The sequence below is a fragment of the Lactuca saligna genome, chromosome 8, assembly GCF_052625555.1.
Source record: "Lactuca saligna cultivar CGN05327 chromosome 8, ASM5262555v1, whole genome shotgun sequence".
NCBI classification, from domain to species: Eukaryota; Viridiplantae; Streptophyta; class Magnoliopsida; order Asterales; family Asteraceae; genus Lactuca; species Lactuca saligna.
The window spans coordinates 89,594,202-89,620,754 of record NC_136424.1 but is presented as its reverse complement, the minus strand read 5'-3'; the positions used below and the strand labels follow the sequence as shown (position 1 = coordinate 89,620,754).

Sequence of the window (26,553 nt, the reverse complement as noted above, 5' to 3'; positions counted from 1 at the left end):
ACGTGTAAAATGGACATTAGGAGGCCAAATCTATGGTTTTGATGTGTTAAGAAACATTTAAATCGGCTGTATATTAATGGTCAAGGATGGACTCGACGAGTCGTTCTTAGGACTCGGCGAGTCGGGGAGTGATAACCGCCAAATCCTTTCTGTCGATGGGCCAAATGATAGTGTGGAAAGTCCCCCAGTTGTTTAGGCTATTAAGGGACCTGGGAATCATGGTACTCGACAAGTGCTAGAACAGACTCGGCAAATCCAAGGCAATCTCCCAACCCATGGGGACGGACTCGACGAGTTGTTTATACAACTCGGCGAGTCACAGACTAGACACACTCATATGAGGAAGCTGAACTCGACAAGTTCAAGGAAGAACTCGGCGATTCAGTTAAAGATTGTCCTGATGTTATGATTGAAGGAGAACTCGTTGAGTTCTTTCTAGACTCCACGAGTAGAGTCGGGTTGGGAGCAGATAATGGGATGGGGACTCGACGAGTTGGCGGGCCAACTCGGCGAGTCGAGCCAACTGAAGGATGACTTTAACCTTGACTTTGACTTGGGTTTTGGGTTGAATCTTGTAAGGGTTATTGGTATGCATAGTAATCAAGAAAGATCGTTGTGTAGGGATTTAGGAATCGAGATGAGTTGATACCCGTGCCAAGGATTGTGTGGATACTTCACGACAAAGAGGTGAGTTACCTTCCAGTAGAAGTGGGTCTAAGGCACCAAGGCCGACCCACTAGTATGAGTTATAGTTGAGATGATTGTCTTTGTGATAATTGTATGGTATGTGTGATACGTTAATGATTACGTGTTAGTATGCTATTATGCTATGTGTTATATGAAAATAGGGGTTGGATAGACCCCGATATCGGTCGAAAGGACCAAAGGGTTAGATTGTGCCCAGTCATGTTAGTTATCTTATGTTATTTGCTATGATTTTATGTGATAGTAGTATAGGGGTGAAATAGTCCCCGATGACCGGTCAAGAGGACCGAAGGGGTAGGCCAGCACCCAGATATGCTAGGCTAGGTTACCGGTCGAGAGGACCGAATGGGTAGGCCAACACCCTGGTATGCTAGGCATGGTTACTAGTCGAGAGGACTGAAGGGGTAGGTCAGGCACCCAGATATTCCTGGCATTATGTGTTATGTATGGTATGTGGTATGATGGGGGAACTCACTAAGCTTTGTGCTTACGGTTTCAGTTTTGGTTTCAGGTACCTCTTCGTCTAAGGGATGGAGTCCGCAGTGTAACTGCGCATCACACACACTCATATGGATTCCGCATGGAGGTTTCTGGGATTGTACTTTGATTTTTATTACTTTTGATGATATGGTTTTCATACATGTTGTTATGATTTTTATAAATTGATATGACACTGGCGACGCCCGTATCACTAAGATAGTTGAGTGTGGGCGGGGGGCCGTATTTCCTTAAGTGTGGGCGAGGCTCGTATCTCCTAGTTGCATGTTATATGTTATGAGTATGATATGGGGTAGTTTAGGGGACTCACTAAGCTTTGTGCTTACCGTTTTCAATTTTGGTTTCAGGTACTTCCAGTAGCAAAGGGAAGAGCTCGGGATGATTGCAGTGCACACACCATTCGTTCAACCTGGGATGTTTTTAGACTCTAATATTTTGATGCATGATTTTGATACAACATTTTTTATGATGATTTGAGATACATAACTTATGATTTTACTGTGATGTTTGATGGGTTATGGTTTTTCTTAAATGATTTTAAAACGAAAATTTTGGACTATATTTTTGGGATGTTTCAAATTGGTATCAGATCTTTGGTTTGAGGGATTCGGGCACACACTCTGGTGTATCCGAACTCAAACTGAGGATATGGTATGAAAAATTTCAAAAGAAAATTATTTTTCGATAAAAATAATTTTTAAAAGAGAAAATAACTTTGAAAATAAAAAAGCGTATGGTGCATGCAATCAGCCGAGCTCAAGTAAGTACTCCCAAATTACCCATACAAGTTTATGTTATGATATGTTTATGAGAACTGCATGCAATATTAGGGCTACGGATCTATGAAGGATGCCTTATGTGCCTATTATATGTGTATCAGCTTTATGAACTGCATGCTAGTACATATTAGTCAGTGATATAATGGCCTGATTAGGATCTGCTTGATTATGTTTACTCAATGCTCACATGCTTCTTGCTTTGTGCGTTTAGGATTCTAGTTATCTTGCACTAACTTATAACGAATATGTTAAGTTACATATTGCAAGGACTAAATAATTTCAGAAGGTTAGGTATAACTCTATTTCGCAACTCTTGTTTGAGTCTAACCGTTGTAGGGTAGGATCTCTCATTCGAAGAATTATCTAGTCTTAGTGATATGTAATGTTATTCACGAGCTAGTTAATGGGAGATAACAGGGACTTCTTATGCAGCTCATGGCGGAGAGTGGGATGGTGATTACCACAGGGCAAGCCTAAGAAGAGAGTAGTGTGTGAAGCAGTAGTAGTAGAAAGGACTTGGTGAAGTCAAGTTAGTTCTTGAGGAAAGTATGGATAGATGTGGAAGGTAGTATGGGTCGGTACTACTGAAAGTGGAGGATCAGTACTCGAATGAAGGGAGGCTGAGATGAATTTAGGGAACTTGTAGTATATGTGATCCCTCGATATATGATTAGTATTCTGACGTTTGTTATGATATGTTTTTCAATATGGTGGTACTACACACTAGACCAGTCGGTGGTTTAGGCGTCGGTGAGGGATAAGGCTCGGCCTCTGGAGCCGGGTACCCGGGAAGCTAGATGACCAGACATGGGAGTTCATCTTCTCTGATATCATGCGTAATATCCTGAATCAAACTCATGTGATCTTCGGCACGCTCAAGGAGGATATTTTGGAGATTTTGGATGAGAGACAGAGTGCCTTCCGCACAGAGGTGACGGCCATGATGAGGTAGTGCATACTGACATTCGGGAGTTTAGAGCTTGTGGAGCTCCCGATTAACATGGGGCTCGGGACCCCATTGCAAGCACCAGATGGTTGGCGGATTTTGCCAGCACATTCCGCACTACCAGATGGCCCGAGGGGGATAAGGTTCGACTTACGTATTGTCTTTTGAAGGACAGGGCATGTGACTGGTGGGAGGAGGTTGGACATGTTGTGGGTGATGTTTTCCTTGATACTATGACCTGGAGTGACTTCTCGGTTAGGTTTAGAGTCGATTTTGCACCTGTGATAAAGGTGCAACAGCTTGCTATGGAGTTACAGGACCTTCAGCAGATGATTGAAACGGTGACAGAGATCACCGTTATGTTAAGGGAGAGGGCCCTTCTCGTTCTGCACTATGTAGCGGACGAGGAGATGAAGAAAGCACGATATCATGAGATGTTGCGGAGTGATATTCGCTAGTTTGTGAGCCACTCCAACCACATGACACTAGAGGACATTATTGCTAGGGATCGAGAGAGAGAGGGAGAGAGAGAGAGAGAGAGAGTTGGATTTGGAGATGGAGAGGAAGAGGAAACTAGAAGGGGTTCATACAGGGAGTGAGGGCAAGAAGCCCATGGTAGATTCCCGATGAAAGGGCCAGTAGGGCCGAGGCCGCTGTGGCAAATGTGGCGGGACACATAATGGGGTATGCTGGGCAAGTAGTTCGGGTTGCTTTAAGTGCAGCCGAACTGGGCATTTGAGAAGAGATTGTATCATACCAGATTTGCTTCCAGTACAATCAGAGGGGACACAAGCAGTCCCAGTACCCAAGTTTAACAGCAACAACATGGTAGGTGGCAGCACTCGCTCCTGCTACATTAAGGATTAACGACGGCCTCCAGGGTCGGGCGGATGCGCCAGTGGTGAAGATCAAAGCCTTCCAGTTGACAGTAGAGGAGGCACAAGCAGTTCCCAACGTGGTGACGGGTATGTATCTTCTATGTCTCTTTATTTATATTGATTATTGATTATGTTTATGTGTTTTGTTATATGATCGTTCTTAGTGAAAGGTATATCAGCTTTGGTACTGTTTGATTCGGGTGCCACCCAATCTTTTGTGTCGCTCGTGCTCATCAAGCGATTCACAAGGGCTCCTGGAGAGCTGAGTTGCCCGCTTGATGTGGAGATAGTATACGATAGGATCGTCAGGGTTGCGAGGGTTCACCAAGGATGTACACTGCAGTTATTTGATGATCAGTTTCCTGTGGATCTAGTCCCTATTTCCCTGCGAGGGAATAAGGTTATAGTTGGTATGGATTGTTTGAGCCTCAATAGGGCAATGATCGACTGGGAGCAACAACTAGTGAGGGTTCGAACTCCAAATGGGGGAGGGTTAGTGATTCATGGCGAGAGGCCGCATGGTGGATTAACTTTATGCTCAGCAGCGAGAGCGATACGCTACCTTCGGTAGGGTTGCACGGGTTGTGTCGCATATGTCATGGATACCTGATATAAGGGTAATGCGACAGTCAATGACGTGCCAGTAGCGTGAGAGTGCCCGGACGTATTCCTAGAGGATTTACCTAGGATACCTCCAGAGAGATAGGTGGAGTTTAGGATTGACCTAGTCCCTGGTACGACTCCAATAGTTAAGGAACCATATCGGTTGGCTCCTTCCATGATGCAGGAGTTGTCTACGTGGCTGGAAAAGCTGCTAGACAAGGGATTTATCAGGCCGAGCAGTTCGTCATGGGGAGCCCCGATCCAGTTTGTAAAGAAGAAGGAAGGGTCACATCGCATGTGTATAGACTACCGACAACTGAATAAGATAATGATGAAGAATTATTATCCCCTCCCTAGGATCGGTGATTTTTTTTACTAGCTACAGGGCGCATGTTGGTTCTCCAAGATTGATCTACGATTGAGTTATCACCAGATGTGAGTCAGGGATGAGGATATGCAGAAGACAACTTTTAGGACCCGCTATGGTCACTATGAATTTGTGTTGATGCCTTTTAGGCTCACCAATTCTCCAGCCACATTCATGGACCTCATGAACCGCATGGGGAGCACTTGAGGGAGGTGTTGGAGACACTGAGGAGCACTTGAGGGAGGTGTTGGAGACACTGAGGAGCACCTGAGGGAGGTGATAGAGACACTAAGGATGGAGAGACTTTTTGCAAAGTTCTCCAAGTGTGAGTTCTGGTTGCGTACGGTGCAGTTTCTTGGGCACCTTGTTACCCGTAAGGGTATTTTGGTCGATCTGGTCAAGATTGAGGTTGTGATGCAGTGGGACATTCCAAGGTTTGCAACTGAGATTCGGAGTTTCCTTGGTCTAGCGGGTTATTACTGGAGATTTATTCAGGGCTTCTCCAAGATTGTTGTTCCTTTGACCCGACTTACCAAAAAGTTGGTGACCTTCCGCTGGGGGCCTGAGCAGCAGGCAGCCTTCCAGACTTTCAAAGTTACTTATCGTCTAGAATTGTGGTTTGTTGTGATGCTTCGATTACGGGCATGGGTGCGGTATTGAGCAGTGAGATAAACAAAGGAGCCTACAAGATACATTAAAGTTACTTATCGTCTAGAACTGTGGCTCAACACTTCTTCGATGTATGGACTTATGTCCTTAATTCTAGTGTTGATAGGGTGACTGGGGGGGGGGGGGGTCTGATAAAGTAGGTATGTGTGAATTTTTTTTTCTTTCTTATCCGCTTTGTCAATCATATGTTACCCCCTTTGCGTGATCGGAAGATCCGATCTGGGATGCAACATATGCACCTCTATTTCTATACATATATTTCTATGTTTTTCTCTATATATCTATGTCATTCATATGTAGTCCCCTCTGCGTAATCGGGAGATCTGACATGTGACACAACATATGCATCTCTATATCTATCTTCTCCCTCAAATAATAGAGCACTCACCTAAAGTAAATAGTTATTTGGAATTCCTTGATTGCTAGGGTATGTCGTGTATTGGGGTACACGTTCTGGTGAGCTTAAAATCGAATTGGTTCGGAATTAAAGGTTATCTATAGATATCACTTCTAAATTTAAGTAGACAACAATATCCTTGGTCGTCGTCAACAAAATGGTCTATTTAGGAATATAATCACAATGTCTTGTCGTTTATAATATGCCCAACTTGTCAATATCCTTTGTGTTTGTCACACCCCCAAACCAAGGATGGCGGAAACGTCCGGGGGTGGAGGATTTCATGTATAGCATCATAACCACAATTTCAATAGTAATTCAAGCAAACACAACCAACATATATATAATTGAAAAGTTACATCACTTGCATGAATTACATGTTTCAAAATCAATTACAATATGTTGTCAAAATATGAAAAGTTTGACGCCTCAACGTCCCATCCTCAAAAGCACTTGGTAACACGATTAATGCTTTCCTGTGAATACAAGTTGTTTGAAAAGTGTCAACACAAGGGTTGGTGAGTTCATAAGCTTTTATTAATAATCTTATTAGAAGTCTTTCACATGTAAATGTCGCGTTGTTTCAGAAAAATCCGATATTTTCCTTGAAATCCGAAAAATGTAGCCTTACAACCAAAGACTAGAATGTATGAAAAGTCATCGTTTCTTAGTAGGAATGTTGTGAGTTTAAAATGAATTGGAAAGTAAATTTATTTTATCAACCTAAAACCTACTTTGGTTTTTATGCAACCCCGTAAACTTTATGAATTGTTGTCTCCCTAAGTGAGTCGCTATAATCATACTGTGACTATGTGAACCTGCCACAACGTTTCTTAGGCGTCGCGAAAATGAAATGACATTTGTCACCCGTAGACCTGCAGGTCCCACTGTAGCTAGCAGCAAGGTGTGGGGTGTCAAACCCAATATAGATCTATATACAAGTATCACGTTCTCCCTCAAGGAGATTCTGATTATAACTACCGGGAATTATATCCCGCACTCGGACGTACGGGGAGAGAGAGAGAGAGTCTCACAACATAGGTTAACAAGTTTACTTGAAATGTGTGTGAATATAAATCTTTCTTGTATGAATGTACCCTTTTTGTACGAGTGCGTTGAGTGATGTATCATAAACTATACCTATTATAGTTTATCTAAAATGTATGTAATATGTATGAATTCTTTTATGGAAATGTATTAGTATTGTGAATTTATCAAACTATACATTTTATAGTCTAATAATACGTGTTCCAAAATGAATGAATAATATTTAATATTTAATATGAATGTCTTAATTCCAGTTCATAATGATAAACTAACACGGAAACACATTCAAATATTAGAACTTATGATTATACACTTTGCTCAACATAATACAAAGTGTTGTGATATTTACATGCTGTTGGCTAACTTTAGCCATTCTGCCCTGTATTTGGAAAAATCATAGAAAAATCATACGAAGTCGAAAACTAGATCCGTAAATTTTGAGAGTTCACAAAATGTGTCTAGTTTGCTCATAAATTTTATCTCAATTTATAATGACCTCTAACTTGGGTGAAAAAGTCCAAAATCACAGACTGGTCCGGATTGTTGTTTGAAATGATAGGCAGTTTTGTAAAAATCGCCATAAATTGTAGAAAAATCGTATGGAGATGTGCAAGTAGCCATTTTAAAGCTAAAAACTTGAACTATTTGCACCTTGTACAGTTTTGAAAACAAAAATGTGTAAGATGCCCAAAACAATCCGTGAATGGAGTTGAACTTTTCTGATGAAGGCTGTTAGAAAACTTTTGATAGGTTCTTAGTGTTTTAACTTGTATTCACCCCCTGAAAACTTGAGAAATCATGAAAATGTAGGGGTATGAACTCACCTTGAGTGATTTCAGTAGATGATTGTTGAAGAATGGAAGTGTTTAATTCAAGAACACTTGGAGATGCCTTGAAGGTTTTCGAGAATCTAACATCATAGTTAGGGAGTTTGTGTAAGCAACCAAAGATTTGAGTAGAATGAAGTGAAATAATAATAGGGAGGATGAATTTTTACTTACTAAGTGTGGAAGAACACTTGAATCCAGCCTTGGATCTCGAAAATTTGTGTAGAAGAGTTTGAGAGAAAAAGTGATGTTTGTTACTTAGTGGAATGAGAGAAATGAGAGAAAATGAGGAGTGTGGTTGATTGTTCCAGCTCAAAAACGTGGGAGTGAGTGAAATTTGAGTGTAAGGGAACATTGAAGTGACATAGGTAAGGTGGGGAGGTATGGCTGGTCATAGAGTGGGTGTGGGGTGGTTGCTTGTGACTTTGATTTTTTTTTTTTTTTTTTTTTTTTTTTTTTTTTTTTTTTTAACTTGCAAGGCACAATGGAATATATTACTCCTATAAAGGAAATTGACTCAATCAAGGACGATTTCACAATTAAAGTTCGGATCATACGTCTTTGGACTCAAAAGTCAAGAACAATGTCTTATAATTGTCTATATCCCATTTTTAGTAATTTATTCTCAAAGAACAATGCTATAATCTGTAATTTATCATCTTTTAGTTTAATTTTCTAAATATATGTGTGGTTGTCTATGTGTGTGTATCTCTTTAAAAATTCTGCAATTTCATCATTTTATGACCCCCCATTTGCGAAGTTGAGTATTTATTTCCAAAAATGCGAAACTCCAGGGACAATATTTGAAATCTTCTGTTTTCTTCCCCAATTCGCATTCTACTGTGAAATACTTCGCATCTTCATTCTTACACCCTTCGCATCCCTTCGCATTAATCACCTTCGCATTTTAACCTAATTAATCAAATGCGATTCACAAAATTTTTCATTCCAGATGCGAACACAGTTTAGTTCTTGAACTCTAAACTTGCGAAATCAAAAATTCATATGTTGAACCCATATGCGAATATTAACCCAATTGACTTCAAATTGATTCATAGATGCGAACACTCGATTGTTTTACTTTCGCAAAATGAGCATCAACAACTCCACAATCGAGTTTTTAAATTCTTGCAAACAACAATTTCATAGTCCTTGACTTCGCGTTTTTCTTCACGAATCATTCCTCAATCATCAATCCAATTGCGAATCAAAAACTCATATGTTCTTGCTTTATCGATTCATCGACTACACTCATACAAATGCGAACAATACTCAATTTCAAAATCGATTGAAACTTATAGCAAAGCTAAATCCAACTTCGCATTAATCACCTTCGCATTTTAACCTAATTAATCAAATGCGATTCACAAAATTTTTCATTCCAGATGCGAACACAGTTTAGTTCTTGATTAGTACGAAGGCTTAGGAAATTTTTAACACAAACTTTTCTCCTGTGATGTTTTCCCATTAACATAGCAAGTTATACAATACGAACATAGCATTCCTCCATGTTCACACAGATACTGCGAGTAGTCTCCTTATGATGCAAGGTTGGGTCCTTGAATAACTGTGGTAAGAAGGGTCTTTATGACTTTGTGATACACAAATACTTTTTAGTCACGATTACTTTTCAAGACGCGTTAGTGATTGATAACGAACATTCATTCGAAGGAACAAGAAGTGAATACTATTTTTCAACATTCAAATTTTCAACCCCATAAATCAAGGTGGAGTTGTACTTTAAGTTATGTGAAAAATTTCATTGAAGCCTCCTAAATAAATTCGTTGCTATATGTGAACTTGCTGAAACGATCCAGAAAAATTGGTCTCTCTGTTATTTTCTCTGAAGTTTTCTCATCGCTGCAAGTGCTAATTTTCAAGAATCCTTACAATAAACCTCTACACCCAATGTGTGTTCAAAGTTAGAATTTTAGAAGGAAGTCTAATTGTTCAAGATGAATTCATTCATGCGGAGGTTTATTTGTCCATCTTGAAGTTATGGAGAAATCGAAGATAAAAGCTGAAGCCAAGAACAAAGCGAAGATTGAAAAATAAATGAAAGCTATAAACCAAGGGGAAGATTGTTAGGTCATAAATTATGGTTTAGTCTTTTCTTTTCATAAGCTATTAAAGTTCTTGGTCTAGGACTGAAAACACCAAGTTTTCGTGTTGTTTGAACCGAAATATCATGTAACACCCCGATTCTCAGGTATTGGTTATATAAGATTTGTTGGGTTAAGCTCTACTCGATGAGTTGGTTGACCTACTCGACGAGTTGTTTGACCCACTCATTGAGTAGCACCGGGATGGTATCCCAGGTTAAGTGACCTACTCAACGAGTCCATGTTGGGACTCGGCGAGTAGGAGCTGGCAGTGGAAACCCTAAATCCCGGAGTTTGCACCACTATTTAAAGGTGCCTTAGCCTCCTTTGGCCCGTTTACAATCTTTGAGAGTCTCCTTAAACTCTAATTCGTGTATGTGTGCCTTGGTGTGGTGTTGAAGCTTGAAAAGAGGACCGTGGAGGACGAAAGCTAAGAGTGCAAAGGAAATTGAAGCAAGGAAGGAGTGAGAGGCCGGATTTACCTCAGCAAGCATCCTTTGGAGGTATCAAAGTGCAATTTCTACTTCCCTTTTTCCCTTTTGTTGAGTTCTAGGGTTTTTATGGATTTTTAAGTTGGTATGATGAGCTATGGGCTAGATCTAAAGTTGTAACTTCAGATCTGGACCCTCCTTGGATTTGAGAAGCATAAAGTCATAGTCTTGGTTGTGATTAAGGTCCCTCTTGAGCATGAAGTTCCATTTAAGATCTTAGAATAGACATTTGGAGCCTTTAAGGCCATGCATGCACGTAAAGTTTGCAACTTTACGTGATAAGCATGCCCTAGAAGCTTGGATGCGTGATTTGGAGTCGCTGCCTGGCTCAAACAAGTATGTATGGAAAGAGGACTGATGGACTTGGCGAGTCGCAAGGTTGACTCGGCGAGTCATATGAAGATGGTCGGAAACTCGACGAGATGGATGAACAACTCGGCGAGTCCGATGAATATCGCCATAAGAATCGACGAGTTGAAGAACAACTCGGTGAGTCGGATGTGTTTTCTCTTGGATATGTATGAGTGTGTAGCCGTCGAGTTGCAAGGAGGGAACTCAACGGGTGGCCTTAGAGTCCGAACGAAAATCAAAGGAACTCGACGAGTCACCCCGATGACTCGACGAGTTAGATTGTACTTCATAGAACTCGGCGAGTACGCAAGGGTACTCGGCGAGTTAAGGTCAACATGGACTGTTGACTCTGACTAAGAACTTTGACTTTGACCAGGGGTTGACTAGTGGGTTATGGGGTACCCTATAAGGTTAAGGACTCATGAGTAATCCGAGAGTTGGAGTTTACCCTTTGTGTCGACATCTGTGAGGTGAGTTATCCTGACTATATCGATAGGGTCTACGACACCAAGGCCGACCCTTTAGTTGTTATTGTTATGGTATGTTGCATGTGGTTATGATCTGTTAGTTCGGAATTGAGGTAGACGGTATGTTATGCTCTTATGATCTGTATGGATTGGTGTGTTAGTGACCTGCTAGGTCGGTACTCTAGTTACAGGAGAATTCTATAATTGATGATCAATGTGACATATATGTTTGATGTTTATATATGATTGTATATGATAGTATGCGCACATGGTTATTTGTTCGTGGCTGGGTTGAGGCGGTCATGATTTGTGTTGTAGGCCAATACACCCTATGTGTGGTCCGGGGAGACTGTAGGTCCACGTGGTGGACCAGTCATGCCGAAGGCTCGGAATGGATTCAGACAGACTGTAGGCTTGGTAGGGCGGTCCAGTCAGGCCGATGTCCCAGTATGTATGTTGATTGAATTGATTATTATTGTTGTGGTACTGTCAGTATGACATTGGTATTTTGGAGGTAGCTCACTAAGCCCTCGGGCTTTTAGTTTTCATTTTATTGTTTCAGGTACTTCAGGAGATCATGGAAAGGCGAATGTGTGACCGTACCGCTCCTCATCCTTTTAATAAATTATTTTTAATAAATTATTTTTAATAAATTTTGACTCATGTTACTATAGTTTTTTAAGTATCATTGTTATTGCTTTATATTGCCGTTATAATTGATATATTATTGTAAACCATGGGATCTTGATCTAATAGTGATTTAATGTTACGTTATAGATATTTGGTTATTGTAAGAAATATATTTATATACTCATTTCTAAATCGTGATTTGAAGTTATAAGAAAAAAAAGTATATATATAACATGCGGTGCGGTGCGGTTTGAACCGCAGTTTTATAAATACAAACCGCAAACCACACCGTAAAGTGCGGTTTGATAAAATGATGAACCACAAACCGTTCCGCGAAATTCTAAACCACATTATGCGGTGCGATTTTTTGCACAACCCTACTATGAACATATCCTTAAGAATAGTGATATGATCATGTCCTCGTTTCTGTTTTCGGAATTTCGTTTTATACTGTATTTTCATATAGATGAAAGGGTGATGAATTTTTTAGAGAGCTCGACGATTGGTAAATACATGTGATTATTATTTATCATTTTATTGATCATTATCTATTTTAAAAATAATTTATTTTTCTTATATCTAATTTGTTTCAACTTTCAACGATAGATCAATACATAATTTATTTAGTTTTGATTTATAATTTTTGAGTCAACTTAATTAAACTAAAATCCTCAGCCCGCGTAAATTTCCCACACAAAACCACGCACCTTTTCAATTTACTTTACTCCATGAACACCGTTGCCAAGTCATCGATCCGCATGATATCCCACGACATCGTGATCGTCGGTCATGATTCATCAACGGATAGAAATGCATGTAAGTAGCAGCCTCAGGTTTTAACTCCCCCGCTCACCCACTGTATATACAAACCACCAGTTGACACTCATCAGTCATCACAAGCTTCATCTACTTTTCTTCAGATTTTCAAAATTTCAGGTACTTTAGTTCGATTAACAACTTTTGATAGAATCTACATCCAGTTTAATTTATTTTATTTGCATTTGATTTAATTTGAAGTTCCTACTATTATTCGATTATTTTGATTTCAAAATTTCCACCTTTGTGAAATTTCTAATTTCATTTAGTCTTCAATTGTCATAGATTTCGGAGCAATTTGAAGAAGTCTGAAGATGTCAGGACGTGGAAAGGGAGGAAAGGGATTGGGAAAGGGAGGTGCGAAGCGTCATCGTAAGGTTCTGCGAGACAACATCCAGGGAATCACAAAACCGGCGATCCGCCGTCTTGCGAGAAGAGGAGGTGTGAAACGTATCAGCGGGTTGATCTACGAGGAAACTCGCGGAGTTTTGAAGATCTTTCTTGAAAATGTCATCAGAGATGCTGTTACATACACGGAACACGCCCGCCGGAAAACTGTCACCGCCATGGATGTGGTGTACGCTCTCAAGAGACAAGGCCGAACTCTCTACGGATTCGGTGGTTAGGGTTTTACTAGTGTTGTTGTTATGTTACGGATTTCTACTACTCGTTGAAATCGATTGTTAGTTTTTGTTATGCTCTATCTTAAACCAAACCAGAAGCAATAGACTGTTTCCGTATTTTGACTTCGCCAAATCAAATTCAAATTGGTTGCTTTTTCATTGTGGGAGCTATTTTGTGTAATTTTTTTTTCGAGGACATTGGACACCTATTTAATCTTAAATTACAAACATTATTTTCTCTATTGAAGAGTTAATGATCATTTACCTATTTTATTACGACTCACATTTCATTGAACACTCATTCAATCATAATTATCGTCTTATTCAACTTTTGTACAATTTGCATTGTGGATACTTATATGTAGCTTTTCTTCTAATAACTTATAATTTAATAATTTGTTGGTATCTTTTAAGTTTAAGTGGATTTTATATGAGTTTTGAAAACCATCAAAACTTTGATATAATAGAAATCTCATGGTGTAAATTGTATATTTGTATAAAACAGGATTTTATCTTGAACATGAAGAAATGTGAGGTCAAAAGATAGTGTCCTAAAACCTATGCAAAATTTTTGGAGTTGTTACGGTGGAAAACAAAGTTACGAAGTAGCAAGTTAGTGTGATATGTTTTAACTTGGTCAAACTATCTAATCTAAGGCGAAGAGTTGCAAACTTGTTTGTCACAAACACAGTGATGAACATAATCACGAACATAGTGCAAATACTTGCCGACTAATGATCATTGACATAATACTTGCAGACTTGCTGATCCTACGCACATTATAAAATATGGTATGCACCACTAATGATCATTCATTCACACCTTAACACACAAAGAGAGTGATATTTTCTTGCTATAACATTGACATAATGCATAACACACCCCATCGTTAATAGTATACATCTTAGCTTTAGAAAAGTTGATTACCCTCGTAAATTTATTTGGTTGTGAGGAACCAAAGATCATATAGTTATTGGTCATAGTATTTTTTTCAAACAAATTACATAAATTTATTAGTCCAATTTATATAAAAAATAATTAAATATGTAAAGTTCAAAAACTTCATTACTTTCACATTTCATTATCCTTTAATTTTTAATTGAGTTATTTGTACATGTAAAATGTTTCATGAATAAATGCATAAATTATTTATTTTGATTTATAATTCTGTTTAAAGTACATAAATAATCAAGGCAATTTCTATTGTAATATTGTTATTATAGCCTAATAAGACTTGTTAATTCAAGTGAAAGGGCCATAATTAAACTAAAAGCTTGTCCCGCGTATTTTTCCCGCAATTAAACACCGTTGTCACGTTACCGATCCACGTGACATTTCATATCATCATGATCGTCGATTGCCATCCATCAACGGTTAGCAATGCCTGTAAGAAGCACATCCGGATCCACTCCCCAACTCAACCACTATATATACAAAACCCCCCAATTGTCAACATCACCACTTCTATTTGCATTTCTTCGTATCAACAAAGTTTCAGGTACAGATCCAAATTAACAATCTTTGATGAATCTTCATCCATTTTTTATTTTTGATTCTATTAAAAATTAATTACATTGCTAGATTAGTTTTTTTCCTGCAAATGTCATTCGCCACTCTTTGTGAAGTTCTTAATTCTATTTGATCGTGAAATATCACAGATTTCGGAGTAATTTGAAGAAGTTTGAAGATGTCAGGACGTGGAAAGGGAGGAAAAGGGTTGGGTAAGGGAGGCGCAAAGCGTCATCGTAAGGTTCTGCGAGACAACATCCAGGGAATCACAAAACCGGCGATCCGCCGTCTTGCGAGAAGAGGAGGTGTGAAACGTATCAGCGGGTTGATCTACGAGGAAACTCGCGGAGTTTTGAAGATCTTTCTAGAAAATGTCATCAGAGATGCTGTTACCTACACAGAGCACGCACGCCGGAAAACTGTCACCGCCATGGATGTGGTGTACGCTCTCAAGAGACAAGGTCGAACTCTTTATGGATTCGGTGGTTAGGGTTTACAATGTCCGAAAAGAGTCTGTGGGTATTGGTGTTAGGTTAGTGAATTCTACTGCTTGTCCAAATCAAATGTTGTTAGTACTTAGTGTAAGCCTCGGATCATTTTACCAAAATAGAAGTACTCGACTGATTTCTTATCTCGATGTTTCCAAAATCAATTTGCTTTTGGGCGAAATTAGAATTGCAGTCGGTTGACTTTTGCAACTTCATCTTCTCCATCTGAATCAATAACTGTTATCATCATGATCAAAATGGTACATCCACATAACACACTTTCATAACCAATACATTTAAATAATAATTTCATATATGTAATTGTAAGCTGGAGGATCACACACTAAAATTCTTGTGGCTTGTTGCTAGGATAGCCTGTGATTTCTTTTCATATTTAAAACCTGAAGCTTTTGAATTATCTGCAGACCATACAAAGATCCCACCAAGTTTCCCTTGACTTTTAAGCCTATTACAAGCTTTAAAGAACCCATTTTTAGGTGATAAACCTCCACTTCCTTCGGTTGTGATGCTAGCCAAGATATTTCCACCTGCATAATTATCTATTTGTGTCTGAAAGTATCTCATAAACTGAGAAACAGTTGTCCCCTTATCATATGCATAAAACTGGAAATTGACATAGTCTATGACGTGAGCATAACTATTCCAGAGAGCCATGTAGTTTCTCTTTACTTCATCATCATCATCAAATGGAGCTATAGATGCAAATGTAATGACTCCATTGTTCTTGAGAGTCGTTATAAGCTTCCCAATGCATTCAACAAATGTATCTTGATCTGAAACGAAGTGCTCATAGTCTATATCAATCCCATCCAAGTTATACTCTTGGATGATCTTAGTGAGTGAAGATACAGCATTAGAAACCCATGAATCCACTGATAAAATTGTAAAATTACAAGTTTTTCCTCTCACAGTGTCCCCTCCTAAGCTTAAAGCCACTTTAACATTTGTATGCTGACTCTTGATTGAAGAGACTTGTGAAGGGCTGAGATTATGAGTATCCCAGAAGATTTTGAATTCACCATTTGTTGGTGAGGGAGAAGATGAATTTGTATAATCAATTGCAAATGCAAGTATGTAATGAAACTCCACATTTGGGTTGATGGGTACATCTGAAAATTTTACATTGTTATCTTCTGCTCCTATATATTCACTAAACAGGTATGATTTTGGTACAGTAGGTTGTCTTGATGCCATTGCTAAAAGAGAGTGTAGAGTGAAAAGAAGAATGAAAAGCTCAGAGAAGCCCATTTTTACCAAATAACAGATTTGAAGAGCTTTCTGGCAAATTGGTATCCCTTGTAAGTTATGTTTAGATGTTAATGAAGGAGTTTTTTTGGTTTTAATAATGTTCTCAGCTGCAGTCTTAAACAAGAAAAAACAATTTTGAAGATTCCACATTGTCTAAAAAACGAAGTTTTTTTTTGTCATATCAGAAGGTGCCATTGTGTTTGCTTGTCTTTTCTTGTTTGATGATTCTTACTTAAACTCTTAAACATTGTAGGAGGCACTAGTGTTGTGATATTTAATTACACACTAGTTGAGATTCTTGTTCTTATCTGAAAACAAAGGCTTTGGATTCACCAGCACACTAACAACAAATAAATGGCAAATTACAGAAAAATTACTATGTTTTTAACCTTTTACCTAAAAAATATTATTGTTTTTACAGTAATTTATATATTATTTAATGTTTTTTTTCTTCTTAAAAGACATTGATAACACCCAATAACAACACTATTAAATGTTCCACAAGCAAACGCATCCTAAGGTTGCGTTTAGTTGAAGAGAAACAATTTTTGTTTTCCGTTTTAAGTTTTCATTGAAAACTTTAGAAACTCGTATAGTTAAAACATATTAATTATTTATTTTTCGTTTTTAAAAATTAAGGTTGTGTATTTTTTTATTGGTTTTCATTTTCCATTGGGCCATGGTCTAATAATAACTTGGGTTAAAACATCTTTTATTCATATGATATTTTGGGGCATGGGCTAAGTTTAATGCAGTAATCCATATCATTGATGGACTAGGTTGGGGTGGTCAATGGTCACATCATAGACTATACATGTTGATTACTTGTTTTATGTATATGATAAGAAGACGAATGAGGATGACATTTCCTAACCCACCCACCCTATTCAAAAATCCCATTGTTGAATCTGTTAATTAATTAATGAAGGATCGTTGGTTTGAATCATGTTCTGAGCTGCCACCTTAAAGAAAAAGAACAAAAACCATGTTTGAAGATTAAATCCACAAGGTTTTTCTCCACATGAATACAAAGGGTGACGATGCATTACTTCCTTTTATTTAGTAGTCTTAGGATTCTTTGCACAAGGCTATAAATAAAGTCTTTTAGTCATAATTTTTAATTATTCCATTCTCTGTTTCTCTCTTTCACATTAATGATTTTCTATGCCATGTAATACCTTGTTCTCCAAGTCCATTTATTAAATACAAGTTTGTCTGCCTTGTGGTAGTTTCCACGTCCACCCAAATTAATACTCACGTTCTTGGTTAATGTTATTGCTTCTTGTGCCCATCGTACTTATAAAAAAGATCCAAAACGAGAACTTCAACAAACCTCAAGTTGATGCATATTTTCTACCATTTGATCACAATTCACAAGCAATATATATTTGTATCATTTCACTAGTAGATAATCATATTGTACATACACATACGCTTTTACAACCACATAGAAACACAACAAAATATATACATACATATACTAACGAGGGGCTGCTAGCAAAGCTTGTGATTGCTTCTCATAGCGAAAACCTGAAGCCTTGGAATCATCTGCAGACCATACAAAAATCCCACCAAGCTTCCCTTGACTTTTTAGCCGATTACAAGCAGTGAAGAACCCGTTCTCTGGTGATAAACCTCCACTTCCATCGGTGGAGATACTAGCCAAGATATTACCACCTTTATAGTTGGAGCTTTGTGTCTGAAAGTACTTCATAAACTGAGAGATGGTGGTCCCCTGATCGTATGCATAAAACTGGAAATTGACATAGTCTATGACGTGAGCATAATCCTTCCAAAGAGCCAAGTAGTGGCTTTGAACTTCATCGTCATCAAATGGAGCTATAGATGCAAAAGAGATGACTCCATTGTTCTTGAGGGTTGTTACAAGCTTCCCGATGCACTCAGCAAACGTCTCAGGATCTGCATGAAAATGCTCGTAGTCGATATCAATCCCATCCAAGTTATACTCTTGGATGATTTTAGTGAGGGAAGAAACAGCATTTGAAACCCATGAATCCACCGATGAAGGGCTGAAGTAACAGCTTCCTCCTCCCACACTGTCTCCTCCTAAGCTCAAACCTACTTTGACATTGCTATGCTGACTCTTGATTGAGGAGACTTGAGAAGGGCTGAGATTATCTGTATCCCAGAACACATTGAATTTACCATCGGTTGGGGATGAAGAAGATGAAGTGGTGTAATCAATTGCAAATGCAAGTAGATAATGGAATTCGACATTGGGGTTGATGGGTAGGTCTGTAAATTTGACACCGTTGAATTCTGCTCCGATATATTCACGGAATAGGTCTGATTTTGGTGCATTAATATTTTCTTGTGTTGATGCCACCGCTAAAAGCACTTGTAACATGAGAAGAACAATGAAAAGTTTGGAGAACCCCATAATGATCAAACTTCAATTAAAGACAGATTATGTTGAAGCTTGAAGGCTGTTGAACAGAGATAGGAAATCCGACAATTAAATAGAGGAGCTTTCTGACAAATTGTTTACCATGTGATCAGATTAATTAATGTTAATTAACGTGGCGTAAGTGTGCTTCTACTGTTGTTATACTTTATATGTTTAATAGTATATTTTCTGTCTTGATTAATAGGTTAAAAATCTATTCCAAGTCCCATGTAATTTCTATTTATTTGTTTAATTGAAAGTTTTTTTGTTTTAATCATGTTCTGAGCTTCCGTCTAAAAGTACAAAAACCATGTAGTCAACGCCTCATTGCCACAGACACCAAGTTTTGTCATAACATGACCTTTGTAAGTTGTAACATGACCTTTACAAGTATACAAAAACATGCCATTATGGAAAGAAAATTAATTGTAGAATCTTTTAAATATAACAATTTGTATAAAAAATTTAGGACTCTTTAAAAAATAGGTCCTGGACTGTCGCTTCTATCGCCCACCCTTTGGGACGGGCCTTTTTGCTTCATGAGATTATTTATTATTTATAAAACTAGAGATTGATGAATTTATCTTGATCCTCAGTTTCCATTAATTTTTTTATCGGATCCTATATAATTGGAGTACGAGTAGAATCATTTAGTAGAAATACATGATGTTTTTAAACTTGAAGAAGGCATGATGTTGTGATCCACACAGAAATTCACATAATCAATAACATGTCCATATTTCTTCCATAAAGCCAATTAATTTTTATGAACCGATCCTTCATCTTCATAGGGGGCGAAGCAAATTTGATGGTCCGATTTTTCTTTATAATTGTTATAAGTCTTCCTATACATCCACCAAATTCTAATCACGTGACCTAAAGTGTTCATAGTCGATGTCGATACCATCCAAGTTATATTGCTTGATCATGCTCGTTAACGAAGAAACTGCATTTTGGACCCATGAGTTGATATATTTTGGAGTAAAAAAGACCCTATTTTATCATGAACACTATCGCAACCCAAGCTAACAACCACTTTAACATTTGAGTTCATGGTTTTAACTGATGATGCTATTTCTGAAGGACCTAAATTTTTAGTTTCCCAGAAAACATTGAATTTGCCATTGGTGGGTGATGGGTGATTATCTGAGGTGTAATTGTCACACCCCCAAACCAGACGGCAGAAACGTCCGGGGGCTTGTGCGTGACTTCATCTTGAAATATTATTATAGTGAATATAATTGAAACATAACATCATCATCATCACAGATGTAATATTACAACATTCATTGTTTACATCGAGTATTGTATTTGAATATTACATGTCAAAATAGTAAGAGTATGATAAAAGAAATATCACACAATATCCATTAGTTTGTTTCGTTCATCCTGCTTCAACGGTATCCTGAGAATACAAGTTATTTTGAAAACGGTCAACATAAAAATGTTGGTGAGTTCATAAGCATGTTTGTGAAAATGATTTGTATAACTTTGAAAACCACCAGAAAATCCGATATTTTCTGAAAACTGTTTAGTGTGTTTGTGTTAGTTCTTGTATTAATGCATATATGCTATTGTTTATTTGACTAAAAAGGTAAAGAGAATGTAGAGAGAATGTAAGAGCATGTAAAGAGAATGTTCCCAGAAAACCCGACGTTGCCTAAAAAAAGAAGATGTCTTCCGTAAACTTTATAACGTTAATTCCTTTAAACGAGCCGTCATAACCATACTAAATAATGACAATTTCACCTGTCTTGGCGTAGTTGGACGCCGACGGAAAATAGAATAAGGTTTTCGTCACCCTAGACTGAATAAGTCTAATTGTAGCGAACAGCTGAGGTGTGGGGTGTCAACCCCGTATAGATCTATACACAAATCCCCGTTCTCCCTCCAGGAGACTCTGATTATAACAACAGGCTACGATCGTACACTTAATAGGTGCCAACTGATAAAAACTCGCTAGATCCTTAATAGAATTTATGCGAAGAAAAATGTATAAACTCATTCTAGGACCAATGATCCATGTAAGTGAACCACTAAGGCATCGCTAAACATGTAAATCATTTCAAGACCCAAATGGAATGAGATTATATAACATGGGTCCGAAATATATATGAAAGGACAACTAAGGCCCATTTCACATATAAAGTATTTACAGGCCCAAATAATACACAAATAGTATCCAAGGTCCGTCGCACATGTTAATGGGTAAATGAAGCCCAATAAATATGTAAATAGTATACAGGACGTATCACACATAAAAATGGGTCACTAAGGCCCAATAACCTAGAAAATGATCAATTTAATTCCATTTGTTGGTTTATCATTGGTTTTAGTTCAAGTATTCACTAAAATAACATAAAAAGAAGAACGCATATAAAACCCATTCCCAGGCCCAATAAACATGGAAGTGAACCACTAAGGCTCACTATACGTGTCTATTATTTCAAAGGACAAAAGGAATGTGAATATCGTTATTAATCCGTTTGTTATTGTTTTGTCTATTTTAGCTTGATTATTTACAAAGTTGATATAAAAGCTCTCCTTTTTGTAAAAATGACGTTCTTGGCTCAATAAGCATAAAATTTACAATTAGGCCCAATTTTTGTAAGAATAGCACTTTGATGTCCAATTTTGTTAAAAACTTGTGTTGATGACTACTTTGTGATAAAAATAACATTTTAAACCCATTTTTGGCTTGATTTTTGTGGAAATACATATTTTTCTGGTTTTGGGCTTTTCCGACCTAGTTTTTGGAAAATTTGTAGAAAAATCATCGTATGTCGAAATTTAAATCCGTAAACTCTGGAAGTTTGGAAAACATGTCTACTTTGTTCACAATTTTTCTCAAAATTTTTAATGGCCTCAAACTAGTGTGAAATTACTCACCTTCACAGGTTGGTCCGAAAGTATGTCAAATTTGATAGGCAGTTTTGTAAAATTCACCAAAAATTGTAGAAAAATCGTATGAAAACGTGCGAGTAGTCATTTTAAAGGTATAAACCTGAAATTTATACATGTAAAACAGTTTTGAAAAATACTTCCATTTGGATGGTCAAAACAGTCCGAGATTAGACCAAAACTTTTCTGTCAAGAGCTGTTTTGTGAGTTTAGTTTATAAATCTTTGAACACAACACTCATTTTTGCTATATAAAGTATACAAATCCCAGATCTACATGTTTACATGCAATACTTGTGATAAAACATACTTTTCTCATGTTTCATATGAAGATCCTAGTGATACACTTCAAGTTTCTTAACATATTTGTAGATTAGTGAAGAAATCACACATAATCACCAAATGTTTCAAGGAAATCACACATAATCATGCATATACACATAGATCTACACAAATCAACTTGTATTCTCCCCTAAAAACAAGTAAAAACAAAAAAAAGGGGGTATGAACTCACCTTGGGGTTTGGATTTTGGTTTTGATGAAGATAAGAAGAAGGTGGTGTAAGTTATGACTCTAGCTAGCTTCTTGAAGTGATCTTCGAATCTTGATGAGTTCTAGGGAGCATGGTCACGAATTTGAGGTGGTAAGAGGATTAATTTGAGTTTAAAGATGTAGCAAATCGATTTAGGTTGTGAGATCTTACCAAAGATGATGATCTTTGATGAAAACTCCTCTTAAAACACCCAAAATCTTGAAAATTTAGAGGAGTAGAGAGGAGTTCTTGAGAGAATCTTGAAAGTGTTTGAAAGTGAAATGTCTGTGTGTTTGTGGAGCTTCTTGGCCGTGAGAAAGAAAGAGGGAGAAGATAGGATGTTCCCTAGATGTTTGGTGGGTATTAATCTCCTAGTAACATGGTGGGTTTGTGCATGGATATCCCCCATGCACTAATGAGGTGGCAAGTGCACAAATTTCTTCATTTTTCCTTTTTTTTTGTCAAATAAGCATGGTGGGCCGAGAATTGGGTTTATGAGAGATGAGAATGAAGTAATTTGGCCCATTTTGGTCTTGTCAAATTTTTATGGAGCCCAAGAATTATATATATATATATATATATATATATATATATATATATATATATATATATATATATGTATGTATGTATTCGGCCCATTGGGCTCTTAAGGAGGCTCACGACCCAATTTGGTAAAATGAATGAGTTTATGGTCCATTAGTGGTTAAATAAATTTATTTTAGACCCATTATGGTCCAAAATGTTGAGTTTTATGAGTGTGGGTCCATTTAGAACCCAATTAGGGTCTTTAAGCCCAAAATAGTTCAAGTTGAAGGTTTATTGGTCCATTAGGCCCAATAAGAGAATCCTAGTCCAATGTGAACTTGAACCGAGATGTCTAGGGTTTTCAACTCATAGATGAACATATGAGATGTATTGTATTAGGTTTTGACCTTCATTCAAGAGTTTGGATTTAAATGGATGACGTTGATTGAACATCGGGTATGATATTCAGTTAGAATATAAGCCTCACAATAGATGATGTTTTATGAGAATAGAATTCCCTAGCTAAATTGCTAGTTGTGACAGTAATCAACTGTAAAAGCTAGGATAAAATGGACTTCAACTTTAGAGTTTATAGGAACATCTAATAACTTAACCTAGTGAGATTCGACACCAATGTATTCCCGAAAAAGATTTGAGTTTGCAACTTCATGAGAGGAAGTTATGATTTTTCAAAGTTTCAACATAATAGATTAATAGTATACAACTCAGAAACCGAAATTGAAATCGGTAAATTGTTAGGAAAAACAATCTAAACGAGAATTGAAGATTTCATTAATAGGAGTCTGTCAATATAAATACAGTCGAGAATGGATGTCAGACGAGAGAGTTATGAATTTTTAACTGAGTTTAACAGTCTCAGTCTGTTAAAAAATATAACTTTAAAAATAAAGTCAAAATTAGCCAACGAAGTCTAAATGAAAGTTGTAGATATCGTCGATAGCTACGCATGGATATAAAACACGTCGAAAACAGATCTCATATGAACAAGATGAATTAATTTTTTTTCCGCGCGCAACCGCGCACATAGACAACATGCATGTCATGCATTTGACAACCACTAAGAGTTTGTCACGTGTCACATGCGCGCTCCGACCACCTCGCATTCACTTTTTGGGCCTATATATCCTCCAATTTGCAGCCTCATTTCTCACTCCATTCCTTTAGATCATCTCTTGAATTTCTCTCGTATCTCTAGTCTTTTACTCCTTAGTTTTTGATTACTTTAGCGAGACCATGTAGTGTCAGATATCCGAAAATTAGAAGCTCCCGGGTCAACGTTCTGCTTGCATAATTCCTGGTTTTCATCAAAATACTCTGTAAGTTGAGCTACACTTACTCTACTTTAAGTGTAACTTATAATTATAATCATAGTCGTTATAATGAACCTATAATTGAGACTTATTAGTGATTCCAAAGTCATTATACTGATTGATCTACTTAATGTTTATGTTGGATTTAGCGAGGTGTTTAAGTGAGATTTCCAAACAGTATACTCTATACCAAACGGACCCTACCTCCGATATGATCCTACCTGGTTGTTCCTTACTTGATAAATCTTGTTGTAGACATTGAGATTAGTGAGGAATCTAGACAAATATTAGTCACCAAGAATATAAGACTAAGACTTAGTAACGTGAATCTAGGTTACATTAGGGGAAAAGATAAACTATCGAGACGAAGTTCTACCCATAGATACAAGTATTCTAAATGAGTTTATAGTTACTTGATCAAGTAAGTGCATAGTTACTTTCAACTTACACATAGATACAAGTATTCTAAATGCTTAAACGATATACGCACTGTTTTTGCTGTGTTTGTGTGACATCTCCATTTTCACGGCCAGAAAAGACCGATTTTGTTTATGCTTTATAAAAATTAGAGTACATATTTTAGTGAAAATGTTGCGGAATTTGTTCCCAGTAAAACATGATAAATACGTTATCAAAGCATTTCCGAAGAAATATATTTTTATTCATTTTAAAACATTTGGGATGTTATCGTCAATATAGAAACATAAGAATAAACAAAACTTACATTCATTTACACTAATGATCTACACCTCTTTAATCTCTCAGTGTAATGTAACTTCCTATCGACACCTGTGATACATATAAGCTTAGTGGGTCAGGTTGGGAAACTTGGTGAGTACATAGAGATTTCAATCCCACAATGTTATATCATATATATAATTTAGAACTCACAAAAAATATAATTTCACCATATATATATATATATATATATATATATATATATATATATATATATATATATATATATATATATATAAGCAACTCTTACCCCATACTGTTAATCCTTACAACGAGACTATCCATACTCTCGGACCTTAAATTTTACCTCTTACTTAACACATACTCTCGAATCTAATTCATACTCTCGGATCAATAATTGTGCCCATTCCATACTCTCGGATTAGGGACAAGTGTATATGTGTAAATCCATTCTCCCGGATTAACGACGAATGACTATATCCTATCCATACTCCCGGACCGAGGACGACTGATTGTGTCTTAATCCATACTCCTGGATTAAGGACAACTGACTATGTCTTAATCCATACTCCTAGATTAATCATAGTTAACTATGCCAAATCCATACCCTCGGACTAGGGACAATGATTATGTCTAATCCATGCTCCCAGATAAATGACATATACTAAAATTCTATTCTCTGAGTATAACTCACTCGTACTCGTAAGAAAATACTACCCAATATTCCTCATAATTAATTTAGGTTTACTCTTTATCCTAAATCATCATATATAATTAGGTATGTTATTTAACATATATTTCAGGCAACATCAATTAACTCGCACATAAACATATAATTAATACTTTAATCAATACTTGTATTAAAATCATGTTCATGAAAGGGACTATGCACTCACTTGATAAAGTGGTGACTCGGTACTCGGACGACACTTCGTTTATACTTTAAACAACTCCTTTGACAGAACCTAGTATCATTACTACTAGAGTTTAGTCTAATGCTCAACGAGACTAATTGTTAGTCTAACTATTATTACTGTTATATAAGCGTTAACACAATACTTTTCACCACTATGTACAAACAGGGGCCATACATGGAACACCGGAGGGCAGGATCATTTTGGCATATAGCACTTCTGAAATCCAGCAACCCAAGCGGCCCTCCAAACCAGATTCCCCGTACCGTGAGTGGTTAAAAAGATATTATAATGACACTTATATAACTCATAATAATAACCTAAATATTTATTATATGGTACTAATAACATTACTATATTTAAATAAAAACTATATTTAAAATAGCGTAGGCGTATCTTACCTACGAGGGGGTTTGGCTAGAAGTCGGGCTCTACAGGGGAAGAACTTCTGAGCCGAAAGCGCTTCTTCTCGGAGCCGTCGAGCGCTCCAGGGCTTTCTTCTAGCGCTAAGAGAGTTTTGGGAGGCTTAGAGAGAGTGTAGAGAGAATAAAGAATAGGAAAGGTGTGAAGAAAATGAGGGTGAGAGAGTTTCTATTTATAGGGTAAAATATGACTAAACTTGGTGCCACATGTCAACATCTGGTGGAAAGACTTGGGAAGCAATGGCCAAGATTGTGCCACGTTACGCATTTTCGCACATCACACCTCCGACTTCTAAAATCCGTTACTTTCGCATATGAGCTCCGTTTTTGACGTTCTTTATATCCACGTGTAGGTAAAAAT

The 26,553-nt window shown here is 37.3% G+C and overlaps 3 protein-coding genes and 2 pseudogenes across 3 annotated transcripts; 2 read left to right on the top strand and 3 right to left on the bottom strand.

Annotated features, from left to right (window-relative positions):
* The first annotated feature begins 12,605 nt into the window (after window positions 1-12,605).
* Window positions 12,606-13,355, top strand: LOC145008278 (histone H4). The gene is made up of 2 exons (XM_078966903.1): window positions 12,606-12,693; window positions 12,859-13,355. The coding sequence occupies exon 2, from the start codon at window positions 12,888-12,890 to the stop codon at window positions 13,197-13,199; it is 312 nt and encodes a 103-aa protein (XP_078823029.1). The 5' UTR covers window positions 12,606-12,693; window positions 12,859-12,887; the 3' UTR covers window positions 13,200-13,355.
* A 1,286-nt stretch (window positions 13,356-14,641) lies between these two features.
* Window positions 14,642-15,403, top strand: LOC145013326 (histone H4). Its single transcript, XM_078972124.1, has 2 exons — window positions 14,642-14,694; window positions 14,855-15,403. Exon 2 carries the CDS (start codon window positions 14,884-14,886, stop codon window positions 15,193-15,195), a length of 312 nt encoding a protein of 103 aa, XP_078828250.1. The 5' UTR covers window positions 14,642-14,694; window positions 14,855-14,883; the 3' UTR covers window positions 15,196-15,403.
* A 126-nt stretch (window positions 15,404-15,529) lies between these two features.
* On the bottom strand, window positions 15,530-16,462 carry LOC145009882 (chitinase 2 pseudogene; annotated as a pseudogene).
* A 1,407-nt stretch (window positions 16,463-17,869) lies between these two features.
* LOC145011693 (chitinase 2-like) lies at window positions 17,870-18,906 on the bottom strand. Its single transcript, XM_078970422.1, has one exon. It carries the CDS (start codon window positions 18,861-18,863, stop codon window positions 17,943-17,945), a length of 921 nt encoding a protein of 306 aa, XP_078826548.1. The 5' UTR covers window positions 18,864-18,906; the 3' UTR covers window positions 17,870-17,942.
* A 609-nt stretch (window positions 18,907-19,515) lies between these two features.
* LOC145009881 (chitinase 1 pseudogene) lies at window positions 19,516-25,268 on the bottom strand (annotated as a pseudogene).
* Between the last annotated feature and the right edge of the window lie 1,285 nt (window positions 25,269-26,553).

Excerpts from the sequence above, each read along its gene's own strand:
- LOC145008278 (XM_078966903.1), top strand. The coding sequence starts at position 12,888 with ATGTCAGGACGTGGAAAGGGAGGAAAGGGATTGGGAAAGGGAGGTGCG.
- LOC145013326 (XM_078972124.1), top strand. The coding sequence starts at position 14,884 with ATGTCAGGACGTGGAAAGGGAGGAAAAGGGTTGGGTAAGGGAGGCGCA.
- LOC145011693 (XM_078970422.1), bottom strand. The coding sequence starts at position 18,863 with ATGGGGTTCTCCAAACTTTTCATTGTTCTTCTCATGTTACAAGTGCTT.